The 21,911-nt window shown below is 42.9% G+C and overlaps 1 protein-coding gene across 2 annotated transcripts in view; it reads right to left on the reverse strand.

The window, feature by feature from the left end:
* Positions 1-21,328, reverse strand: part of tcf7l1b (transcription factor 7 like 1b) — a 35,378-nt gene extending 14,050 nt beyond the window's left edge. The window contains exons 1-3 of one of the 2 annotated variants that reach the window (XM_053503493.1): positions 20,150-21,328; positions 19,813-19,885; positions 19,583-19,710 (exon numbers count right to left, since the gene is read on the reverse strand). In XM_053503493.1, coding sequence (XP_053359468.1) covers positions 19,583-19,710; positions 19,813-19,885; positions 20,150-20,335 — 387 coding nt within the window. In that variant the 5' untranslated portion in view covers positions 20,336-21,328. The remainder of the gene's footprint in view (positions 1-19,582; positions 19,711-19,812; positions 19,886-20,149) is intronic. The other variant, XM_053503494.1, reaches the window with a different exon arrangement.
* Positions 21,329-21,911: the final 583 nt, after the last annotated feature.

Raw genomic sequence — 21,911 nt, forward strand, 5'->3', positions numbered from 1 at the left:
GACAAACCTCACTCGCTGTCACACGGTGCTATCGAAACAAACAAAATGAAGCCAAAAATACGGCAGAATGCAAACAGGCGCGCGCTGGGTGCTAACTCGTACAGTGCTTGAAACGAAGCCGGGGGAGACGCGAGTGTATGTTACGCTCGGATTCTTTGATAGAGGAGCAACTCGACGTTGCTGAACTTTCGTGGGAAAAACGTTTTCCCTCGATGCCCGAGATAATTACTCACACACACACACAAACCCAAAACCGTCACTATTTTTGGTCAAGCAGTGGGTTGAGAAACGAGCTCTCTTTCCATTTGACTGTAATAATGTTTAGCCGTTCTCGCAGCACTGGATAGTTTGTGAGCTGATTAATGTGAATGCAGAGCTTTAGCAAGTTGGGATATTAAATAAATCAATAAAAACCTAGGGGTTCGACCTCCTCAGCGTTCATCTGTATTTATTTTTCCAATGAATTGGTGGTGTGTGTGTGTGTAATGAACAGTGATAAAATGCTTATAAAAAAAATAAAGCATGACAGCACTCAGGAACTAGCGGTCCTCCTCATGGTTGCTAATACTGAAATTTCTTCGTAGGTTCCCGTTTCCCCATGAGTGTTTCTGAGGGTCAGATCAAGGCAGAATGTGTAACTATGGGGGGGGGGGGGGTCGATTTGAGGGGCTGAGTTGCTTTCTCACTCTCTCAGCGCTGGACGCTGACGGAAAAAGTTTACACGGCCTGGGGTTTAAAAATGGAAAAGGCATTACGGAGCAGAGAACGGACGGAGAGGGGCTGACAGGAGAGGAGAGGAGGGAGGGAGGAGAGAAGAAAAACATTTTCAGGAATGAGGTTTGTTGGAGGAGGCACAGGGTATTGTTTCCTGACAGCTGGGGGGCCAGAGGAGAGGAGAGGAGAGAGAGAGAGAGAGAGAGAGAGAGAGAAACACACTGTGGGCCCCTCGTTCCCATCCATAAAGAGAGGAAATTCTTAGAGCTGAATGGCAAAGACAGAGAGAGAGAGAGAGAGAGAGAGAGAGAGAGAGAGAGAGAGAGAGAGAGAGAGGGAGGGAGGAACAGAAAGGGAGAAATTGGGGAATGAAAAAGAGAGAAAAAGATAATGTGAATAAAATAACGGAGAATTTTTTTTTTTAATGTGTATGAGAGATGTGATAATGCATAAAGAAAGGAGAACAGAGACATAGAAACGAGAGAGAGACAGTAAGGAGTAATGCGAGAAAGGAGGAGAAAACCAATAACAGCATGAGATAAGAAAGATAAATCCAATAGGTTTTATTTATTCTGGTTATCCGCTTATAACCCGGAAGGTCTGTATTTTCTGTACACGTTGCATCATGCTTATTAATGATGTGTGGAATAAACTGAATTTTTATATTTAATCAAAAAATCAGCATAAAAAAAAAAATATATATTTTTTATTAAAGACAAAGTAAAAGAGAACACAGGCCATAAACTGTGTCATAATCCAGAAAGTACTTCTAAACATTCAAAAACAGTTTACAGACTCTCCACTCTTTGCCCATCCCTGACACACACCCGTGTGTGTCCGACACCGTTGCCGCTTTTTCTCAGTAGAAAACTCTGTGCTTATAATAGGACACAGCCTAAGAAGCCGGTGTGTGTCCGTGTCCTGTCCACTTAGCACATCGGGCTTGTCTAAACAGAGCAGTGGGCCAAGACCAGTGCCACTAAAACTGTCCTAAAGCTGGCGCACACATACACATGCACACAAACTCCCTTCCCAAAAAAAAAGATGACACCATTGGTAAGCATAATTTATTTTATGGAAGACAGGAAGATAAAAATAAGGACAGAGACAGATGGATAAAAAAAGAAAGATGGAAAGAAAGTTTTAAGGTGACAGGGAAAAGAGACAAAGAGTGAGAATCAGACAACAGGACAGAGAGAGAGAGAGAGAGAGAGAGAGAGAGGGATGTTGAGGCGTGTATTCGGTGCAGATATAGAGGTGTTTGGGACTGGGTGTAGTCATCACAGAAGTTGTACAGAACTCTCATAGCTCTGCACCAATGCTCTGCAGGTGCACTCAAGTTCAGTTTAAACAATGCAGACAAGAGCTGGCATGAAACCACACACAGACACCTCATCACCCTTTACTGCAAATCCCAAACCAGCCCTAATAATTTTTTTTTTTTTTAAAGCAGGAACTTGAGAACGTTCTCCTGTGTGTTAACTGTTAGAAGCTGTTTGTTAGAAGGCTGTGTAGTGGGAAAAACTGTGTCTGTGTGTGTCAGTGACCGCGTTGGTGTGTTGTAGATTGCATCGACACAACTGACGAGCTACGATAATGTTTGTGAGCAGTCTGTTTCTTCCTAATCTGTTTCTACCTCACTCTCTTAAAACCTGAACAAACCTGTAACATCTAATGAAATATTACTTCTATCCTGAGCTTCAGTGTGCAGAACCAAAATTGTGCGTGTAGACGGTGGTCTGGTTGGTCACAGACATGCCTTCGAACACTGATATACACCTCTAGCTCTCCACCCTGTCCTTGTATCCATCACTGTATCTGTCCATCTATCTAGCTACACATCTCTCCATATCTATTACTATATCTGTTTCTCTATCTAAACATCTGTCTGCCTTTGTACCTGCCAGTCTCTACATCAATCTGTCAATCTCTACCCGTCTCTCACTTTTTCTCTCTCTATCAGCCCATCTCTTTATCTACCTCTCCGTCTATCTTTTTAATTGATTAATCTCTGTACTAACCATCTGTCTGTCTATCCGTCTCTCTATATCTATCTATCTATCTATCTTCACATCTCAGTATCTACCCGTGTAAGCGCTTATCCGTCTCTATTGTCAAATCAATCTACTTATATGCCTCTGTGTTGATCCAGTCTCTATCTATTTATTCGCTTCTATATCTAATCTCTCAATCTCTGTCTCGCTCTAAATCTGGGCTGTGTCTGATCCGTCTCCCTCTGTCTAATTGTCTTCCAGCGCTTGGTCTTGGCCTGTGAGATCAGTGGGAGCTCAGGCGCTGGTAAACGAGGGCTGTACGGGTACGCGAGTGTGACACAAAAGGTGGCGAAAGGAACCGGTGCCAGACGAGTGCCTTTGGTTGTCTGAACAGAGAGAATACAGCATATGCTCCAGGGCTCGGCGAGTGCCAGCGGGCTCGGCTCCGATTGTTCCGTCTCTTTCATGGAGTGTGAGAGCGCCGAGGAGAGGAGAGCAGCCAGGAAAGCTTTGTCGGCTCAGAAACAGACAGACAGACAGAGAGAGAGAGAGAGAGAGAGAGAGAGAGAGAGAGAGAGAGAGAGGGACAGAGAGAGAGAGAGAGAGAGAGAGAGAGAGGGACAGAGACAGACAGAGAGATGCCTGCCAGAGGGGCAGATGTGAGGGGGCATTCATCAGCAAGAGTGTGGAGAGGGGAAAAAAATAAATAAATAAATAAAAATGGGGGAAAGAGTTGCCCGAATGGACAGGCGGATATGTGACATGCTTTCATTTAGACTCGATCTGGGACACACAAGTTTGACAAAGTTGTTGCACGCTTTTAGGTCAGGTGTGGAGGACGGCGTCAGAGAAATGCGGCTGCTAACTCCACCTTCGCAGTGTCGTTACAGGGAATGAGTTTAATCCAGTTCTCTGTACAAACACTGTGCTATTTACTTAACATTGCACTTTGCTAAAAAAAAAAAAAAGAAAAAAAAGTTTTTTTTACGTTTGAAAAGAAGCTCCGCAACCACAAATCTACACAGCGCAAAGCCAGGACTTTTAGCCAGACTGAGAACTTTTACTGAAATTATCTTATTAATTTTTCTACAAAAATCAATCAGAATCTTAAAAATCGTAGAGTTCTTGTTGAACAGTAAAACTTATTCATTTTTAATAATATTTTTTCTCATCATGTGATTCAGCTTATCATTTGTTTTGCTGAAGGCTTTATACGTAAATCGTAGAAAAGTCAGCGTCGAGCATTGTAAGATACCAAACAGTTTCGCGTTTAATCCCTTCCACACACCAAATTCTCTTTTTAACCATTCAGATTTCCATACAAATATTCATTTCATCAAATTTCCATCATTTCTTTGTTTTCAAAATGACCACATAGTGTGTTTGTGTGCGCATACCCACAATCCAATCATCCCTCTCCCTTCCAAACACACAGACTCCTAACAACAAATTCCTCCATCCCATACATAGTCAGTCCTCCATACTCAGGCACACAAACACACCCAGAAGATAATGTCAATCACCTGGTGTATTTGTGTGCGCGCGCGTGCATGGTGCTTATTTAAGCCCCCCTGCAGATGCCAAATGGCCCCTCCTGCGGGGAGCTGCGTTAAGGTGCTAATCGGCGCTGATAACGCTAACGCTGCCCTGTGTGCCTGTCTATTGTCAGGAGTCCATCACCTGCCTAATGCTGCTCATTTACACCTCTTGTTAGTCCAGGCAGCGCGCACACACACACGGGAGGAGAGGGGCGGGACGAAATAAAATCCCCACCTAACCCTGGCTGGGCTCCATTGTTCAAAACTTGTGGCAAATTAAACAATTACAGAGGGCATTCTTAGGCAAATTGGAGAGACACAAGCGTGCTAATGGAGCTGTAATTACAGCGAGGAGCTTAAGATCGGCTGAACCCTGCAGACGTCACGTGCTGTTACACTGCTGCAGAAAAGCAAACTGATAACACTTCAGAACCGGTTTACACAGATACCACGATTTGAACTTCAAACCGTATAACACCTCCACGTCTCGATCTTTCTGTTGCGAGAGTGGGGTCTACTCGGTTAGTTTGTTTTGGCCGAGGACAAGTTTACGGCCAGTCGAGATGCGAAAAAGTCTTAGAACTAAAAAAGTCATAAAGCTAAAAAAATTCATTCGTTAAAAAAAAGGATAGAAGACAAGGTTTTCAAATGTGCTCTCGGCTTGTCCCGGCACCCGCACTCCCGTACGGGTATCTGGCCTACACGCCTTGTCGTTTGCTGTGTGGACGCTGACAATTTAAGTGCTTTCTGCCGTGACCTCGCGGCTCTCCCATTCACCGCTTGACATCCCTAAAAACTCGGGTTAAAGGTCAACCAGACAGAGTCCACCAGTCTCCGTAGCAACCCGACCCCTTTTTTTTTTCCCTGGGACGGACTCAGAAGGCTCTTAAAGCACAATAGAGCTTTTAGTGGAGAGGGACCGAGGTGAGAGCTAGGGGAGAAGTGTGTGTGTGTGTGTGTGTGTGTGTGTGTGTGTGTGTGTGTGTGTGTGAAATTTGTTTTTAAATACTTGACAGCTTAAGTCTTCGGTCTACGCTTCGAGTACTGGCGTGAATAAAGAAAAGAAAAGGACAGGACAGGACAGCAAAAAAAAAAAAAAAGGACAGAAAGTGTGGCCACAAAAACAAGAGTATAAATACACTGCGATGCCGAAACGATCAACACACACACGAAACAGGCTGTAAAAGTAGAACTAAATATCTTCCCAACAGACAAAACAAGTGTGTTGTGGTTAAAAGAAATATATATAAAAGGACTTTTCTTCTGAAGTAAACTTTTGTAAGCATGTCTTGAACAACTTCAGGTGCTTTAAAAATGGACATAAAAACAAAATAAACGAAGTGAACACCTTACTTCTGTTTAATTCAGCACTCGTTACAATTAACTCTATACTCTAAATCCTTTTATCTACTGAAAACCTGGGATACCCGACTGCTCTGATCCTGCGCTTTGATTGAACCCCTGTGCCCTGAAAAGGCAGCGGAAGTTTTGAAATTCCATCGTGTCTTTGTGTGAACCTAGTCGCGCCCCTGCCCCAAATGAGACCAGACACTTTTTTTTTTACTTTTTTTTTGTCGCAGCTGTCACGCTCGTCCGAGTCACGGTTGAAATCTGGTCATGACATGATCCTGATCTACGACTTCCTCCTGAGGAACAGCGTTGTCCTGATAATCCTGTTTCAGCTGCACAAGGGACACGTCCACAGAAAGACAGACAGACCGAGACAGATTTTGAAAGACATAGAATGACAAGCAGACAGAAAGTTAGAAAAAGAAAGCATAAAAAAAGAGAGCAAGAGATTAAACGGCATGAACGCAAGACTAAAAACCAGTGACACTGAAAGAGAGAATGAGAGACAAAGACAGACGTATATAAATAATAATACATGGAAATAAGTTAGAAAAGAAGACATTAAACAGGGAAAGAGTAAGACAGAAACACAGATAGACATAAAGCGAGGGAAAGAAAGTGAGTGAAAGGCGGTCAGACTGGGTTTAGCTGAAAGATGAGTCTATAGAATAAGTGAGCTATTGTGTTGTGGAAAACAGTTGAAGTGAAATCTTGTGCATAATTAGAAGCAGCGGTAAATAATAAGTGGGTGTGTGTGTGTTTCTTTCTCCTGGGGCAGAGGAAAGCTGGTCATACTGTTTAAGTCAATTACCAGGCCACTGTGAGGTTCCTCAGTACCTGGGGATCTGATTACACCACCCCCACCCTTCAGCCCAATCTCTCTCTCTCTCTCTCTCTCTCTGAGAAAAATGCCAAAAACAGACCAACTGCACATGTGACTCGTCACCTGACCTGCGCTTGGAGCTGCGGAGTTCTTTAAGGGTAGCGAAGGCGAGCGAATTACCGAGCAATTAGCCAAACTTTTTTTCCTTAAAATAATAAAAACCAGGCACTGTGGCTCGCTGTGAAATGGCTGACTGACTACCTGCTGTAAAACCTTAACACTGGAACATCATAAATGTGCGCGTGTGTGTGTGTGTGTGTATAATGACTGCTTAAGCTATTACAGCAGAATCAAACCTAAAAAAATTAAAATAAAAAAAAAAACCCTTACGGACATATTCTGCTAAAGAGGGCAAAAAATAAATAAAGAAATAAAAAAAATAAAAATAATAAATAAAGAAATAAAGAAATTAACATGTAGCAAAACAGAATACCTCTAAAATAAAATCCTAGAAGTCTTATTTGCGACCACGTGACGAGTCGCTGCAGATAATTATGGGCTGCATTGGTTATGGGGTTACCACTGGCAACTAGACGGCCCGCCTCACCCGCTGGCATAATAATCACTTGTAAACTTCGGGAAGAGAGAGAGAAGTCAAACCTCGCCTGGCTGAAAAAAAGAAAATAAATATTTGCCTGAGAGTAAATTTGATCTGGCGGTGCTGAGTGAGTGCCAGCCCTTCAGTAAGAGCTTGTGTTAAGAGAGCCACCATTTAAACTGGCCCTTTCAGAGAGAGAGAGAGAGAGAGAGAGAGAGAGAGAGAGAGAGAGAGAGACAGAGAGAGGAAGAGAGAGAGAGAGAGAGAGAGAGAGAGAGAGAGAGAGAGAGAGAGAGAGAAAGAGAGGGTGGAGGAGTGGAAGGAACAGAAAAGAGGGCTAAATTAAACACATTTGTTTCTGCTCACACATACCACAAGTCTTATGAAAACAGAGCAGTGATTGTGTTCACTCCACAGCCCCCTCTGACACAAACCCACCCACTCCACAAACCCACACACACACACAGCCATCTATAGACAGCTGTGGGATGAAGGGGGGAAGGGGTGTGTGTGTGTGTATAGAGGCCCAGATCTCCAGCCCTGCCTGCTCAGACTCACTCGACCCCGGACACACACGTACACACATTTCGCAAACCGGTGATTCGAAATGCCATTTTAAAAGGTGCTAACACAATAAGATACAATAAATAAAAAATGAATGAAAAATAATAAACTCTTGGTGCAGACGGGAAACACATGGTGACGTCAAAGCACAACCTGTGAATGTCTGTTGTGTGCATGTGTGTGTGAGATTAAATGTGCAAATACGCTGCAGCTCTGTATGTGTCAGCAGTGTATTTTCATGTTGTTTTATAAACATTTTTGAGGTGGAATGGCTTTTTAAGGCTTCCTAAAGAGCATAACCTTAAACAGCCACTCAACGTCAAAAACTATTTCTGTTTTTAAAAACTTTTGGCTGCGTCTTTGCAATTCCTTTCTGCATTTCTCTAGACTTAAGACTCTTACACGTCAGACAACGGACATAATTGTTTACTCGACTGGTGTGATCAGAAGGCCATTTTTTTTATTTTTTTTATTCTGTGTGGACGGACACGGTGTGTGTTTTGTGAAGAGAGAAGTTTTCAAACAGGTCCGTGTGAATGAAAATATTTAGAAAACTGCTGTGCTTGTAAACTAGAACGATTTCTAAAGAGTTGTTTGCATGGACAAGCGCTGTTGGTGTGGACGGAGACGTTCATAAGTACAGACTTTTTTGTTCGTTTTTCCTCTCTCCACAAATACAGAGACGCGTCACCAAAAATCTGATTATAAAGACATTTTGCAAAGTCTGCGCGTCAAAAATGCTATTGATGTCTTGCAAAGACCTTCATCAGAAATGCTATCCATGAAATATTTTAAAAACTAGTAAAAAGTAAAAACTACATGTAAAAAATAAATTTGTGTGCGTGTCTGTGTGTGTGTGTGTGTGTAGAAAACATGAGTATTTCCAAATGTGGGACGCCCTGGCAGCGCTGGGAAAACACTGGATGGATCGTGCAGAGCTCCAGCTGTGAGGGCCTCAAGCTCTTCACTAAATCTGTTCAGGCTTCGGCGTTACGACCGACACCTTACTAAACACACACAGACGCGCGCACACAACCACGTTTTTCACATAAAACCCCAAAACCTGAATAACAATCAAGTATAGATTGATATCACACACACAGCACCGCCCACAGTGAGCGTCCTGATAACAAGCGCTCAGCAGTTATTCCTCACACTGATGAGCAGACCCTGGCTGTAGAGAACACACAGCTTTTTAAAATCACTGCTTGTTCCTTTTAGCACTGAGCCTGAAATCCTGAGTCCTTCAGGCATAGCAGAGCAAACAGGAAGACTCCAGAGTACAATGACAGAATCTAACACAAGTGTGTGTTTGGGGTTGTGGGGGTAGGGTGGGGTTAGGTTAGGACCACACCTGGATGTGGATGTAATGGGTCACAGGGAGACTCCGAGATGGAGATAAGACGAAATGGAGAAGGGGACAAACAAAAGGAGACGTCGATCTCATTGCCTCCTGTCTGTGTGTGGGCCGGGGTTCGATTCTCTCGATTTAGGATCGTTATCAGTGGGTACTGTATTGAGCAAGACACAGAGTGATGCAAAACTTAATATGTATTAAGAAATAAACTAATTAGTAAATAAATATCAGAAAAGAAAAGGCACATCAGCCAACATGACACACACAGAATGAGTAACTGCTCTGTATCAGGACGGTAAACAGCCATAAAATGCAGCGACGGCTGTCTGGCGAAGCGAGCATCTTGTAAACCTCATCGAATCTCTTATTAGATCGAAATCTTCCCGAGGACAGGAGTACTGGTGCTGTCTGTCTCTTCTCCCCATCTCTCCCCTTCTAACTCAACTCGTCCCCTCCTCAAGCCTCTCACCTCCCCGATGTTCTTTCTCTCTGCTCTCTCTCATTTCCAGTCCCTCCATCGCCTTCTTCAGCACCTTTCCTCCCTCTTACTCTCATTTCCCCATCTCCCTTACTCCCCAATATTCTCTCTCCCTCCCTGGACCTTTTGGTCTCTCTCTCTCTCTCGCGCTCTTCCAGTCTCTCTGACCCTAAGCTCATGACCACATTTAAAAATAAATAAATAAATAATTAAATCATCTGTCCTGAAGTTGTCATAAAACCTACAAGTACAGTCTCCTTTATCGCAGACACTGGAGACTCCTTCCATAAAACCTTACGCAAAACCCTATAAAACCTGAGCAGTGGCTCGATCTCCATTAGTACAGAAATGCAGTACGAAATGTATAAGGACGGGAACTAACGTAAATGACAGAAACAATGAATTGATGCTTCCTGGATAATCAGAACAAAACTTAACGTGTAATGCGAGCCACGTGGAAAGGCGCGTCTAACAGGAAAAACGTGTCAGTGTGTGTTAAATCAAGCTGCATTGGTACATATAAAGGTGTGCGTGTGTGTGTTAGAAAGATAGCTAGACAGAAACGTGAGCCAGATTGGAGGATTTTTAACAAGCGACTCAAAAAGTCCCAGAAGATCTGCGATCTCTGGAGGACAGAAACCTTTAAGAACGGTTAGATGTGTGGAAGGAAGGGGGGAAAAAAAAAAAGAGGATGAATGAAATGAACCAATTCAGACTGTTACGCAAGAAGAGAAAGAACAAGACAAGCACTGAGAGACAGAGAGAAAAGAAAATGGAAGGCAATTAGAGGAGGGGGTTTACAGCCTGGTTTATAAATCGGGAGTTGAACGCTAATATGAAACAGTCCTCAAACACACACACACACTGGAGTGCAAAGAGGGATGGAGGGAGAGTAAGCAAGCGCACCACCAGCCTCAGGACAGTTTCCAAATCAGCTTGGTGTGGCTTTACAGCATTTTGTTTAAGCTCCACAGTTCTGCATTTGCTTCTCTCCTCAACTTCAGCACATTCCTCCAAGCGTAATGAAGTCACTCAGCCTTCAGGTGTGCTCGCTATTAAATACGGTTTCCACTCATCTTTAAAATCAGCAATATGTTATAGCTTACTTCACACGTTGTTCAAGCGGTCAAGGTAAGTCGTGGCTCCAAAATGTTTTCATGACAAAGCAAGAGCAACACCTTGAAGCATGAAGCAGTCTAAAAAAATAAATAAATAAAATCTGCAAACACTAAAAAAATAGTGAAGATGGAGTGAGGGATATTACCAAAGAAAAAAATCCAAAGCCAAGGTCTTTGTATTGTGCACATGTTTAAAGATGTGTGTGCGCACGTGTGAATGCGTGCCTAAAAAAGAAATAATCATGGTCTTAATACAAGATTTAAGGTAATAGGCATAAAAAAGTATGTAGCAGATAGTTAAGATGATCAGTTTACACACACACACACAGTGAGCGCACATACTTTAGCACAAAGGAGATTCTTCCCAGGATTGTGCACATAAATGATGAAATGGGGATAAAGAACACAAAAATAACAACAAACGGTCCCTGCGGTTCAGAAAGTGTGTGTGGAGAAAATATTTAACGTCAAAAAATTCTACGTCAGTCATCAAGCGTGAACACACACAATAATGGCCTCGCTAAACCCACTCAAGCCTCTGACCCACGGCCTTGACCTTTCACTCTTTACCCCTGAAAAAAAAAAAAAAAAGCAATGAGTGACATCTTACCAGAAACTTAGGGGTCTGTGTGTAAGACTGAGAAGATGCTGTGTGTCTGTGTGTCTGTGTGTGTGTGTGTGTGTGTGTTAAGGCTAAGGTGTGGGCGAACAAACATGTTTAAATGACAGAGAGAGACTTTGACCCCGAATTAGTCTCACAGAGTGAGTATTCAGCAGCAGGACTGCGAGGCTAATCACAACACACACACACACACACACACACACACACACACACACACACACACACACACACACACACACACACACACACACACACAAGAAAGGAAAAACAGGAGTTGATAGGATAAGAACAAAGAAAGAAAAAAAGTAAGAAAGAAAGAAAGAAAAATAAAGGCCAAGAGGGGGAGAAGCAAAAAGAAAAAAGGGACAGAAAACTAGAGAGACAGACAGGGTAAGACAGGCCAAGACAAAAACAGTGCAAGCAAGCAACACAGAGTAAGCAAGTTATAAAGAAAAAGAGTGAGTGAAAGATTCAGAGCGAGCGAGACAGGCAGAGAGCAAGCGAGACAGGCTGAATGCTAGTGGGAGTTTAAGAGGGAGTTTTTATGAAGCTGCAGCTCGTGTGTGTAATGCCACAGACAGCCTCCTCATGGAAAACCCATAAAGCAGCAAATATACAACTAACCCACCTGCTGAGCGCGCTCTCTCTCTCTCTCTCACACACACACAAAATACATGTCTATAAGACCCTCACTTGATTAACATCTCACTCAACACTGCCCATTTATAAAGCTAATAATAAAGTATTGGCACCCTAGTGGTACCTATCACCACTGAATACTAGACATGGCTGCTTTCAGCAGGAGACTGGTGATGCACACAGGTACACATATACGCACACACACATTAAAGCACTGCACTGATACGCAACGTATGTGTACAACGATTAGCGTACAACGATTAGTGTATGTGTATGCAGTGTTCAAGTCCCCAGCTTCAGCGAAAGTGTAAGTGTATGTACGTGTGTGTGCGCGCGTCTCAGCTGCTGCTCTGAGGCCTTTGTCCTGACACACATTACAGTCTGAGCCACTCAAAGAGCCTATTCAGCGCCAGCTTTCCTCCTGCCAACACACACATGCACACACACACCTACTCACTACTGCCCAACTGCTTTCTCGCTCTCTCTCCCTCACACACAAACTCCATGTTCACTATAACAACACACCTTCGGTCCTGTTCTAAAGACGGTCCAAATAAAGCTGAAGCTCATGCTGGAGTCACATGTGCACTGGTTTGTGATGACAGCTGACGTGGCGCAGGATCTCGACACACCAGTGACGACGCAACCAGAGAGAGAGAGAGACTATATGTTCTGCAGTACTAGTTTCAAGCAGTTTCATCCCGGACCATGCGTACGGTTATAATCGGACACTTGATTCCATCTCTCATACATTTGAGCAGCTCAGGGTGTGCGGATGTGCCGTGGAGGACATTGCGATTTTTATTCAATGCTCGCTTTATTGCAAAAGAATACAGATGCATTTAGGATGCAATCCAGCTCTGCTGATGGAGCAGACAATCAGACTTGATCATATTACTGTTACTACAAACATCTAATCGCTCGTATAAGGAAGAGGGCAGAGCTAAGAAAGGACATCTCAGATCTTTTATTTGATTTCAGTTGCATCTTAGTAAAGTAAAAAAAAGCGCTGGTTTAAACTTTAGAATCATGAGAATATCCGTCCTGCAATGTCACAAACACTTCAAGTACTATCAACAGGGCTGACTGACTCGACACGAAACCCTGTGCGCTTCTGCCTGCCGATTCGCTGCACGTAGTAAAGAGCAGACGCAAGGTTTCAACGAAAAGAAACCTACTTAACACAACAACTCGAGGACATGCATGAAGAAATATGCAAACGCCTCGGCTTGCCTTTAGCGCTCTCTCACACACACCCTGCTCTCCGATGTGTCGTTTACGAAGGGAATTCTATCTCCTTCTTACAAACTGCACATAGCGCCGACGGTCGGCAGATTGTCAGACAAGTGCAACGGCGCTTTAAATCTGCACGCTGCTTGAGTGGCGTGTGTGCATAAAGCGAGTACTTGTTTCTTGTACACATGCCAGTGGTTAGGACTGCAAAACTGCCTGTTCAGTGTTCCGAGTCACCCGTGCGGTTTCGCTGTTCTTTTAAACACGGACACACATGTACGCATGCCATGACCGTCTTTGGGTGTCTGGTGGGCTGCTTTTGGTGACTCTGGTGTTATCGCTTTGGGCCTCTTCTTTCTATCTTGCAGCACCTAAAAGCAGCCTCCTATCACAGCTAAATCTCTTAGACTCTGTCCACTTCACTCACTCACTCTCTTACACACACACACACACTCTTTCTCTCTCTGCTAAGCTTTAACTGAAACCATCTGGTTGGAATACCAGACTGATGAAACTCTGTTTAGGAGGTGTACCCCCTCCCCTTCTCTCTCTCGCCCTCCCCCCATTCGGAACAATCCTGTTTTATTAGCCTGGAGTCTAGCACTTAGTGCCCTGGTTTTTAAGAGCCAGGATGCCTCTGCACGTGAAATAAAACCCCGGACTCGGAGCGAGGGGCCGCACGTCATCCCCTGAGGCCCTTGCTGCAGCTGAGGTGGAGGAGGTGGATAAGGAGGAGTCGTTTTTTTGGGTGACAAGGGAGGTGGACGCAGGGTACGCTATTAATCAGGCCTGAGAGGTCTTATCGGTCCTGGAGAGGCGGAGATGGCTCTCCCCTCTGGCCCTCCTGCTCCCTGGGGGGCAAACCTTTGCGTCTGGGGGTGACGGGTACTGATATCTGCAAGAGTTGAAACATGAGCTGTGCCTAAACACACACACATACCTATAGGCTTATACAGGACACGCACACTGTGCCAGTTGGTATCCGTATCATGTATATGTCAAGAATATGCACGCTCGTTATTTCTGATGATGCGAAATGCTAAACTATTCCCATTACACATCAATAGAAACAACGTAAACATATGCTTTATAAACATGGGTGCTTGTTTGTTTTTTGTTTTGTTTTTTTAACACCCTCCCCTTCTGGTCCGTATGCCTCAACAGTTCTGCGCACAACAATCTTGGAGCACTTGCGACAATTTGCACTTCTCATGCTAATGACGTCTCCTCCACAGAATTAGCTTTTGTGCCTCTGACTCTGAAAAGGCCTCTGGCTTCATTGTGTTTGAGGCTTTAATTGTTGAGCTAACGCTGATTTCAGTCGACTTCTGCTAATTGCACAGTGGCTAAGCGAACGCTGGGATTGCTCTACGCTGTTAAATGATGCTCTGGGCAAGTGCAGCAAGTTTACATGCTCTTAAACTGCAATCAGTGTTTATGTGAAGAATAGAAAGACCGAGATGGGACGCAAACATGGAATTCGATTAAGGTAGTATGTTGGGTTATTACATTTTTGCTAATATTTGATGCTCTTTATCGAGATGTGATGAGTCTCATAAAAAGGAATAATGAAATTAATAAGGAAACAGCAAACAATCCACAAACTCACACGGGCCGTCAGGGGAGACTAAAAGAGGGCAGGGTTTCTATCGGCAACCAAAAAGACCAGCCTCGGATTAATATATTGATGAGGAAATAAATTTATACACGTTCTTTACTTGAAATACTTCAAAGGACGTGACAGGATGATGGGAGCCATTGGTGAATGTGTGAGAGAGAGGCTGAATCCCCCCTGAAGGGCCATGCTCTTGGAAAGCCATGCAGGACTATAAACAGAATATCTAATGGCAGAGAGGGAGCGGAGAGCTAAAGGAGGCTGCAGTGTTTTTTTGGGGCAAAACTAAAAAAGAATGTAGATAAATACCTCCAGTAAAATTTTTCCCCTTACTATATCCTCATGCATATTGAAGAAACACCACCAAAACCAAAGGTCAGAACGAAACTAAAACAAAGGCATTCCTTTAGTAGCAGGCAAAATAACACGCTAAAATCTGAATCGGGTATGGAAACGTGTCTAAGCTTAAGCATCACAGGGATGCTGAAGGGCCGAGAGAACGATGTGGAGATTCCGCCCTCCCCTCCTAGCGCTGCAGACTAAACACGGTGCACAAATGATTTCAGTGGCTGTTTTTGTTTGCGAGTGTGGGCGCCAACGTTTATGCCATTGTTACATGGTGAAGAGAGATGAGCTTAGGTGACTTACGCCTAACTTTAACCACAGCGCTGTGTAATTCTCAAATCTGACTGTCTAAAAGGTGCTGATTCACGCTCTATAACGATCAATGTGTGTCCATGCACTGGTTGTAGAACTTTGTGAGAAAATCAACACAAATAACAATAATAGAACAGGCCTCCTCATCATCGCGCCACTACATTGGCTGATTATTTTCCTATAACTGCGCATCTGGGAGTGTTTCATTCCTTACCAGTTACATTCTGCTAGCTATTCCCCAATAAAGTCTTGACTAACCGACTACTCCTGGGTTTTTCCTCATATCCTGTAACAATGCATGCTCAGACGTTTTATTCTTAACTAATAAGCATCTCTCTACACCTTCATTAGTAAGATAAAGACGACAGTGTAAACAAGGTTAAGCCTGGGGATGGTGAACTGGTGAGTCACTTTGGGTGGGTCTTGGAATGTTCCATCGCTTCCACTTCTGAAATCTCAAAGCTATATGTATATAAAAACATTCTAAAGGTATCCCATTATGATCATCATAAGCTTTTTGGGGGGGCTGCTAGACCATTTGTAAAAAGTGATTCATCGGTTGCCTTTAAAAAAAAAAAGAAAAAAAAAAAAAGAAGACACAACAAATGTATTGCTTTGACTAGAACAGCGACAAATGTGCCACAAGACAGCAGCATTAGGGAGGAGCTAAAAGAAATTATCTTGTCGTATTCAACTTGCTTTATATTATGGAAAAGTCACACGGCGGTTGTATTTGCACACCTGTAAGCAGGCACAAATACCACCATGCTCTCTCTCTTTAAATCGTCTCACAATGAGGAGCTCTGAAGCGACTCGTGGGCCGACGAAAGCAGAGGTTACAGGAGAATAATGGCCTTTTTCTTTTAACGCCTCAATATTTACATTCCTGCTCAAACTCCCACAGGTATTCCAAACTCTGATACACCGCAGCCTTTCAGATTTTTTTTCGTCCCCCACTCCCTCCCTTTCTCAAGCCTAAAACATCTTTTCAAGCTAGGCTGGTTTCTCTTTTGGGATGAAAAATTTGAGATATGGAGGTCTTTATGTTTTCTAGAGAACACAGAGCATCAATGTAGGGTTCGACTTTCTGCTTTTGAAATGCCACTTAACCTCTGTGTCGGCTGAGCTGAACCCTAAAATCACCAGTCCGTAGAAGAAACTTAAAGGACCTTACTGCAAACCTTGCGTCATCACGGTAAAGATTCTCAAATCGGACCTAAAATATCATACTTCTGCATCGGTGTTTAGACTCGTTCAGGTTATGCATGTAGTGTGTTGAGTCTGTAAGCAACACCTCATCACGGTTAATTTGAAGATTAGATGCTATATGGTCTACTGCATGGTCGCTGTCGGCCATGTTTGTTTAATTCCCGTCCATCCTCTTCACTTCCTTGGGAACACAAATCAGGATTTCTCAAATGAGGCCACGATTCACATTCAGATTTGAGCTGCATATAAATGTGCCAAGCTGCCCTTTAACTTGAGCATTAAAATACATAAATAAATAATTAAATAAATAAATAAATAAATAACGATCTGTGCCAGCTGACGATCACAAATCTCGGCCTGACACCTCAGAACAATCCGTAAGGACAGCATGAGCACTTACATTCATTCCAGATTAGCTTGTTTTAAAAAAATATATATACATTTTTAAAAAAGGCACAGACTAAACGCTTATCCGTATCCTGCTGGCAAACAGGATGCACATTTGTGCGTTTACTTTGAACCTCAGAAGTCTGCATCCACAGAGAAGGTGAGGGCGGGTAATTGAGAGGCGGACAGACACAGGGCCTCCTCCGGTTTATTTGGAAAGATCCTGGTGGGATTTTGACAGCTGCATCTCGGGGTCGGTGTATGAGAGGGCCCCGGATTAAGACTGGTGTGTAAATATGTAAAGAATGCCGGTCACTTAGGCGACTAAATCACGGCTCAGACGGAAAAGGTGTTGAGTGACAGGCTAAGCTCGTCTACATCGCGCGTGCACACAGATACAGGTATCCACAGCTCCCCACCACCGACTGACACCTTGGGCTAAATCTGATAAGTTTACACACACAACTCTTGGCACCAAGTCAATTAGATTGTCTGTCTGCTTACTGCAAACTAAATGTTCCGAGCGTGAGGAATTTAAACAAAAAAAAAAAAAAAATGCACATTATCAAGCGACTTATTTGTCTAAATCAGTGACAAAATGCCTTTCTGACCTGAAACGACACCTCTGCAATGTCTGATCAAACTTCACAAACATGTCTAACAGCTATGCAAAACACCACTAAGAACACCTACAAAATCCTTTTTTTTTGGGTGGGGAATAAACACCAAAAAAAAAAATTTTTGCACACACATGAGGCATTAGCAAAGTATGGAAATGGTGGATGGAAAGAAGGAGGAGGGAGAAGAGGTTGTGAGAGATTACCAAAAAAAAAAAAAATCTTGTATATGCTAAGAAACAAAAGAGGATCTCTGCAAAGGTATGCACCTAGTGCGTAAGGAGAGACCATTACGCTAATGAGGGCCTACGGAGCGCCGCAATGAAGCCATCAAGCACCCCCTCTGAATAACAATGCTGGCCTAACGCCTCAGTAATTGAATGGAGAGGACTGAAAGAGGGAAGGAGGGGGGGGGGTGGAGGAGAAGAGCTCAAAAAAAAAAAAAAAAACAGGAGGAGTTTGGCAAAGAGAAGAGAAGAGGAAAAAAAAAAGGGGGGGGGGGGTTGTGCTACTTTTCAGTCAAATGCTTGGCTGCTCCCAATCAAAACGCATTTGGGATTCAGGGCAAGGAGAGGGATTTGTGGGTTTGGAATAAATAGTGGCGTAACCCAGAGATTTAGTAGAAATGGTTTGCAGTTTATGTTTAAAAAAAAAAAAAGAAAAGAAAGAAAAGAAAGCTTCACTTTTGCAGAGGCCTGAACTTTTCTTTCTCCTGACATGAATGCCCGCTGAGTTCTTTAGCGAGCGACGCTGAAAGAAGCCAGTGCACGAGCTAAAAAAGGGCTGCTCAACTTTCCCAGAACACGACGCTAAACTCGAACAAATGAGGCATCTGAGGTTTCACAAACATCCAAAACTTGACGCCTTGCACAAGACAAAACCAGCCAAACACACACACGAATAAAAGCCTGGCACCAAACAAAAAAAGTTTACCTTTTTTTTTTTTTCAGCCAATCATCCAGTTCAAACTATACCCAAGAATTTTATGAGAACTGGAGTTGGGGGGGTTGCAAACTCAAGCAAGCAAACTCAGGACTTAACTCAAGAGAAAAAAACTTAATTGCTGGCAAACTAACAGCCAGGCAGCTCTGCACTGGAGTCCACTTTTTTATGGTGTTAGCTCCATCCCCCAAGCATTTCACACACAAATACGAAGATGACAGCCAAGCAAGAGACACACCGAGACAAAGACTGGCACCAGCAAAGCGAGGACCATGACAGTGCCTTGTCACTAAATCACTCCGATAGAAAAACATGATGTCATAACTTTTTTTCTCTTTCTCTCTCTCACACCTACACAGAGGCCTGTGAATATTACATTTAACAGGTGAATAGGTTCAGCTGGTTTATTTTGGGTTTGTTTGCTTGTACCTGAATACGCATATTAAACAAAACCTAGCCTTATTTTAAATGGGTTAGTTTTCCACTTGGACGTTATGTGATCTGATTATTAAATAAAAGTATAGCACAGGGTAAACACAAAAACCTTTTAACATACCTAAAATTTAGGCATGACATGTTCTTTTGACATGACATTGTCTGAGTTTTTGGTATGTTAAAAATTTTGTAAAAAAAAAAAAAAAAAAAAAAAAAAAAAGGTACAAACCTGTAATGGTTATATGATATTACAATCGATTTGTCTAGCCACAACCTCCCGATAAGAGAGCAATTGTTAAAAGTTTTGGTTTAAAATACACAAAGTGTGGAGTATCTCTCCCCTCCACATGTGGTGCAAATCAGACATGTTTACAGTCATCCTCGACGGACAGATATGCCTGCAAGCTTGACACAACCTCCAAAGTGTCTTAGAAATCCATTTCGAATAAGAATGTGCATTGATCAAATGTTAAAATGTCCGTAACCAGGGTAGCAATCCTCTGTACTCTGTGCACATGGCTGAACTTTATGCTCCGTGTGAAGTTCAGACAGAGCCCTAAATTTCAGAGAACTGCAGTAACACGGGCCATTAGAAACGTGTGCTGTGGGCTCATTAAAAGCAGCGCACAGTGATGACATGGGTGGTGTACAACAGAGCGTGTGTGTGTGTGTGTGTGTGAGGGGGTACTTACGGTCCGGGCAGTTGGAGAGAGAGCTCCGTTGGGTAAATATGGGTTGGTGAGATCCGGGAGCACGAGGAAGGGGTAACCTGGGTAGTGTGGGCTCTTAAACAAACCTCCATCTTCATGTCTTCTCAGTGCTTTGTAAGGGAAAAAAATGAAGACCAGGCGACATGATGAAAAAAAAAGAATAATTTTGAGCCAAATGGGGTATAAGGAAACAACCTGAAAATACCGCTTACCTTCAGTAAAACACTCTCGGGCTTTTTCATAACTTTCGATGTCGGAACGAGGTGGTGGGCGTCTTTCAGTCGGCTATGGAGAAACAAAAATAAATAAACAAACACACCAGACACCGATATCACACCTTTGCGCATTATATCTTATATCTAATCTATACAGAAAAAGGCTAAACAGGAGCGGTTGTGGGTCACCATGGCAACCTGCAACCTCGCGTGCTTAATACGCACGCGCAATTTTCTTTCTTTCTGACCCAAAATTTAGCCACTACATTAGGGCTGTATGTTAAGTTTATTTAATTGATTTATTTTATTCCCCCTCCTGGACGCTCAGACTGACCTCCGAATCCGACGAGCTGCTGTTATTCTCCGACTCGTTCACTAACGACGACTTGACGTCGTCCAGGTCCCGCTCGGCGGACACGCTCTCGGCTGTCTTCTCCTCCTGCTCGCCTTCGTCTTTAAACGAGATCATCTCGTCGTTCGCCCCGAGCTCGTCTCCTCCGCCTCCGTTTAACTGCGGCATGTTGGCTCTAAAGAGTGTTTTTTTATATATATATTTATATACACACACAGATAGATAGATATATGCGCTAAAATCCCTCCAAAAACGTGCTGGATCAGGGAACTGTAGCTTGCTGTATGAAAAACAAGTGTTAGCTCAGTTCACGGGCAGCATTTGGAGAAAAAGAGAATAAAAATAAAAGACTATTTCAGTAGTAATCCTCGGAAGCGAAATCCAACTTGTCCATGACTAACGTTGTGAAATCCTGCTCCGTAGAAACAAACGCTAAAAACCTCAAAAAAAAAACAAGGTGGAAAAAACAAAAAGTCTTGCAAAACTCACTCGAGACTCGGGTAAAAACTTCTCGGCTGTTGATGGAGTGAGGGAGTCGAGTGTGTGACTGAGTCGAGTGAGTGAATCGTGTAAAATGAGTGAAGCCCGGTTCTTCTGTGAGAACAAAAGCGATACAAAACACGCACAAGCGAGTCTGCAAAACTTCCAAAAGCGCTCGAAATTCGCTTCCTGCAATCCAAACTCGACTTTTCGAGCGCAACAAGTCGACACTAAAAGCGTTTTTTCGTTTCCCCCAGACCTCCTCAAACTCTGCCCGTCGCCTCAGGTCGGCTTCCACAAGCAGGCTCCGGGAGGTTAGCTTGTTGCTAAAAGGGGGGAAAAAGTTTCAACGGTCACGTCGCGAGACTTTTTTTTTTCACCCAAAATGTGCGCGAGCGATGGAAAAAAAACGGCTCCTTAAACAACAAGAAAAAAAAGTAAGAAATATCGCAATCTTTAAAATCCTTTCCGCAGGCACGACTCGGTGTCTCGGCTGTGTTTTAAAAATAATAATAATAATAGAAAGAAAAGAAAATTAAAGAAGCCTGTCTCTTTTTCCTCAGACAGGAGAATGATCTGTCCGCTCGCGTGCACGCTGAGCTGCTGCTGGTCGGGGCAGTGCGCGCGCGGAGCGCCCGTGCGTTTAGAAACGCGGAGCAGAGGAGGAGCCGCGCGCTGAAAAACGACACGCGCGCTCGATACGATTCGCGGGAAGGAACCGAGCAGAGGAGTCGTTTTGGAATCGATTCGCGCGCGCTCCCGAATCATTTCCATAACTGTTGTCTTAATGTGATAGTATTAGACTTTAACGATTAGCTTTTGTGATTTATGATTATTATATTAAATAGAATTTTATAAATAGTTTTAACTGTATTGACAAAATATAACATATATATATATATATATATATATAAATTATAACGAGTAAATATATATTTATTTATTATTCAGCTTTCTTTTCTTTGATCATTGAGCACAAAGAACTCACACACACACACACACACACATATATATATATATATATATATATATATATATATATATACTTATTCTTAGTATTTTAATTCATATTTTATATATAAGTTCATGTTGCACAACTATCGAACCATTATGAAATGGTTAAAAATAACAATTTTAAAATAAAAATTTAAAAAATCTTTTACCTCTAAGCTGTATGAGAAATGCATATATAACATTGTTTTCTCCACTCTATGCTAGTTAGAACGCCAATTTACCTATACTCAATCAATCATACAAACAATGT

The sequence above is a fragment of the Clarias gariepinus genome, chromosome 9 (assembly GCF_024256425.1).
Source record: "Clarias gariepinus isolate MV-2021 ecotype Netherlands chromosome 9, CGAR_prim_01v2, whole genome shotgun sequence".
NCBI classification, from domain to species: Eukaryota; Metazoa; Chordata; class Actinopteri; order Siluriformes; family Clariidae; genus Clarias; species Clarias gariepinus.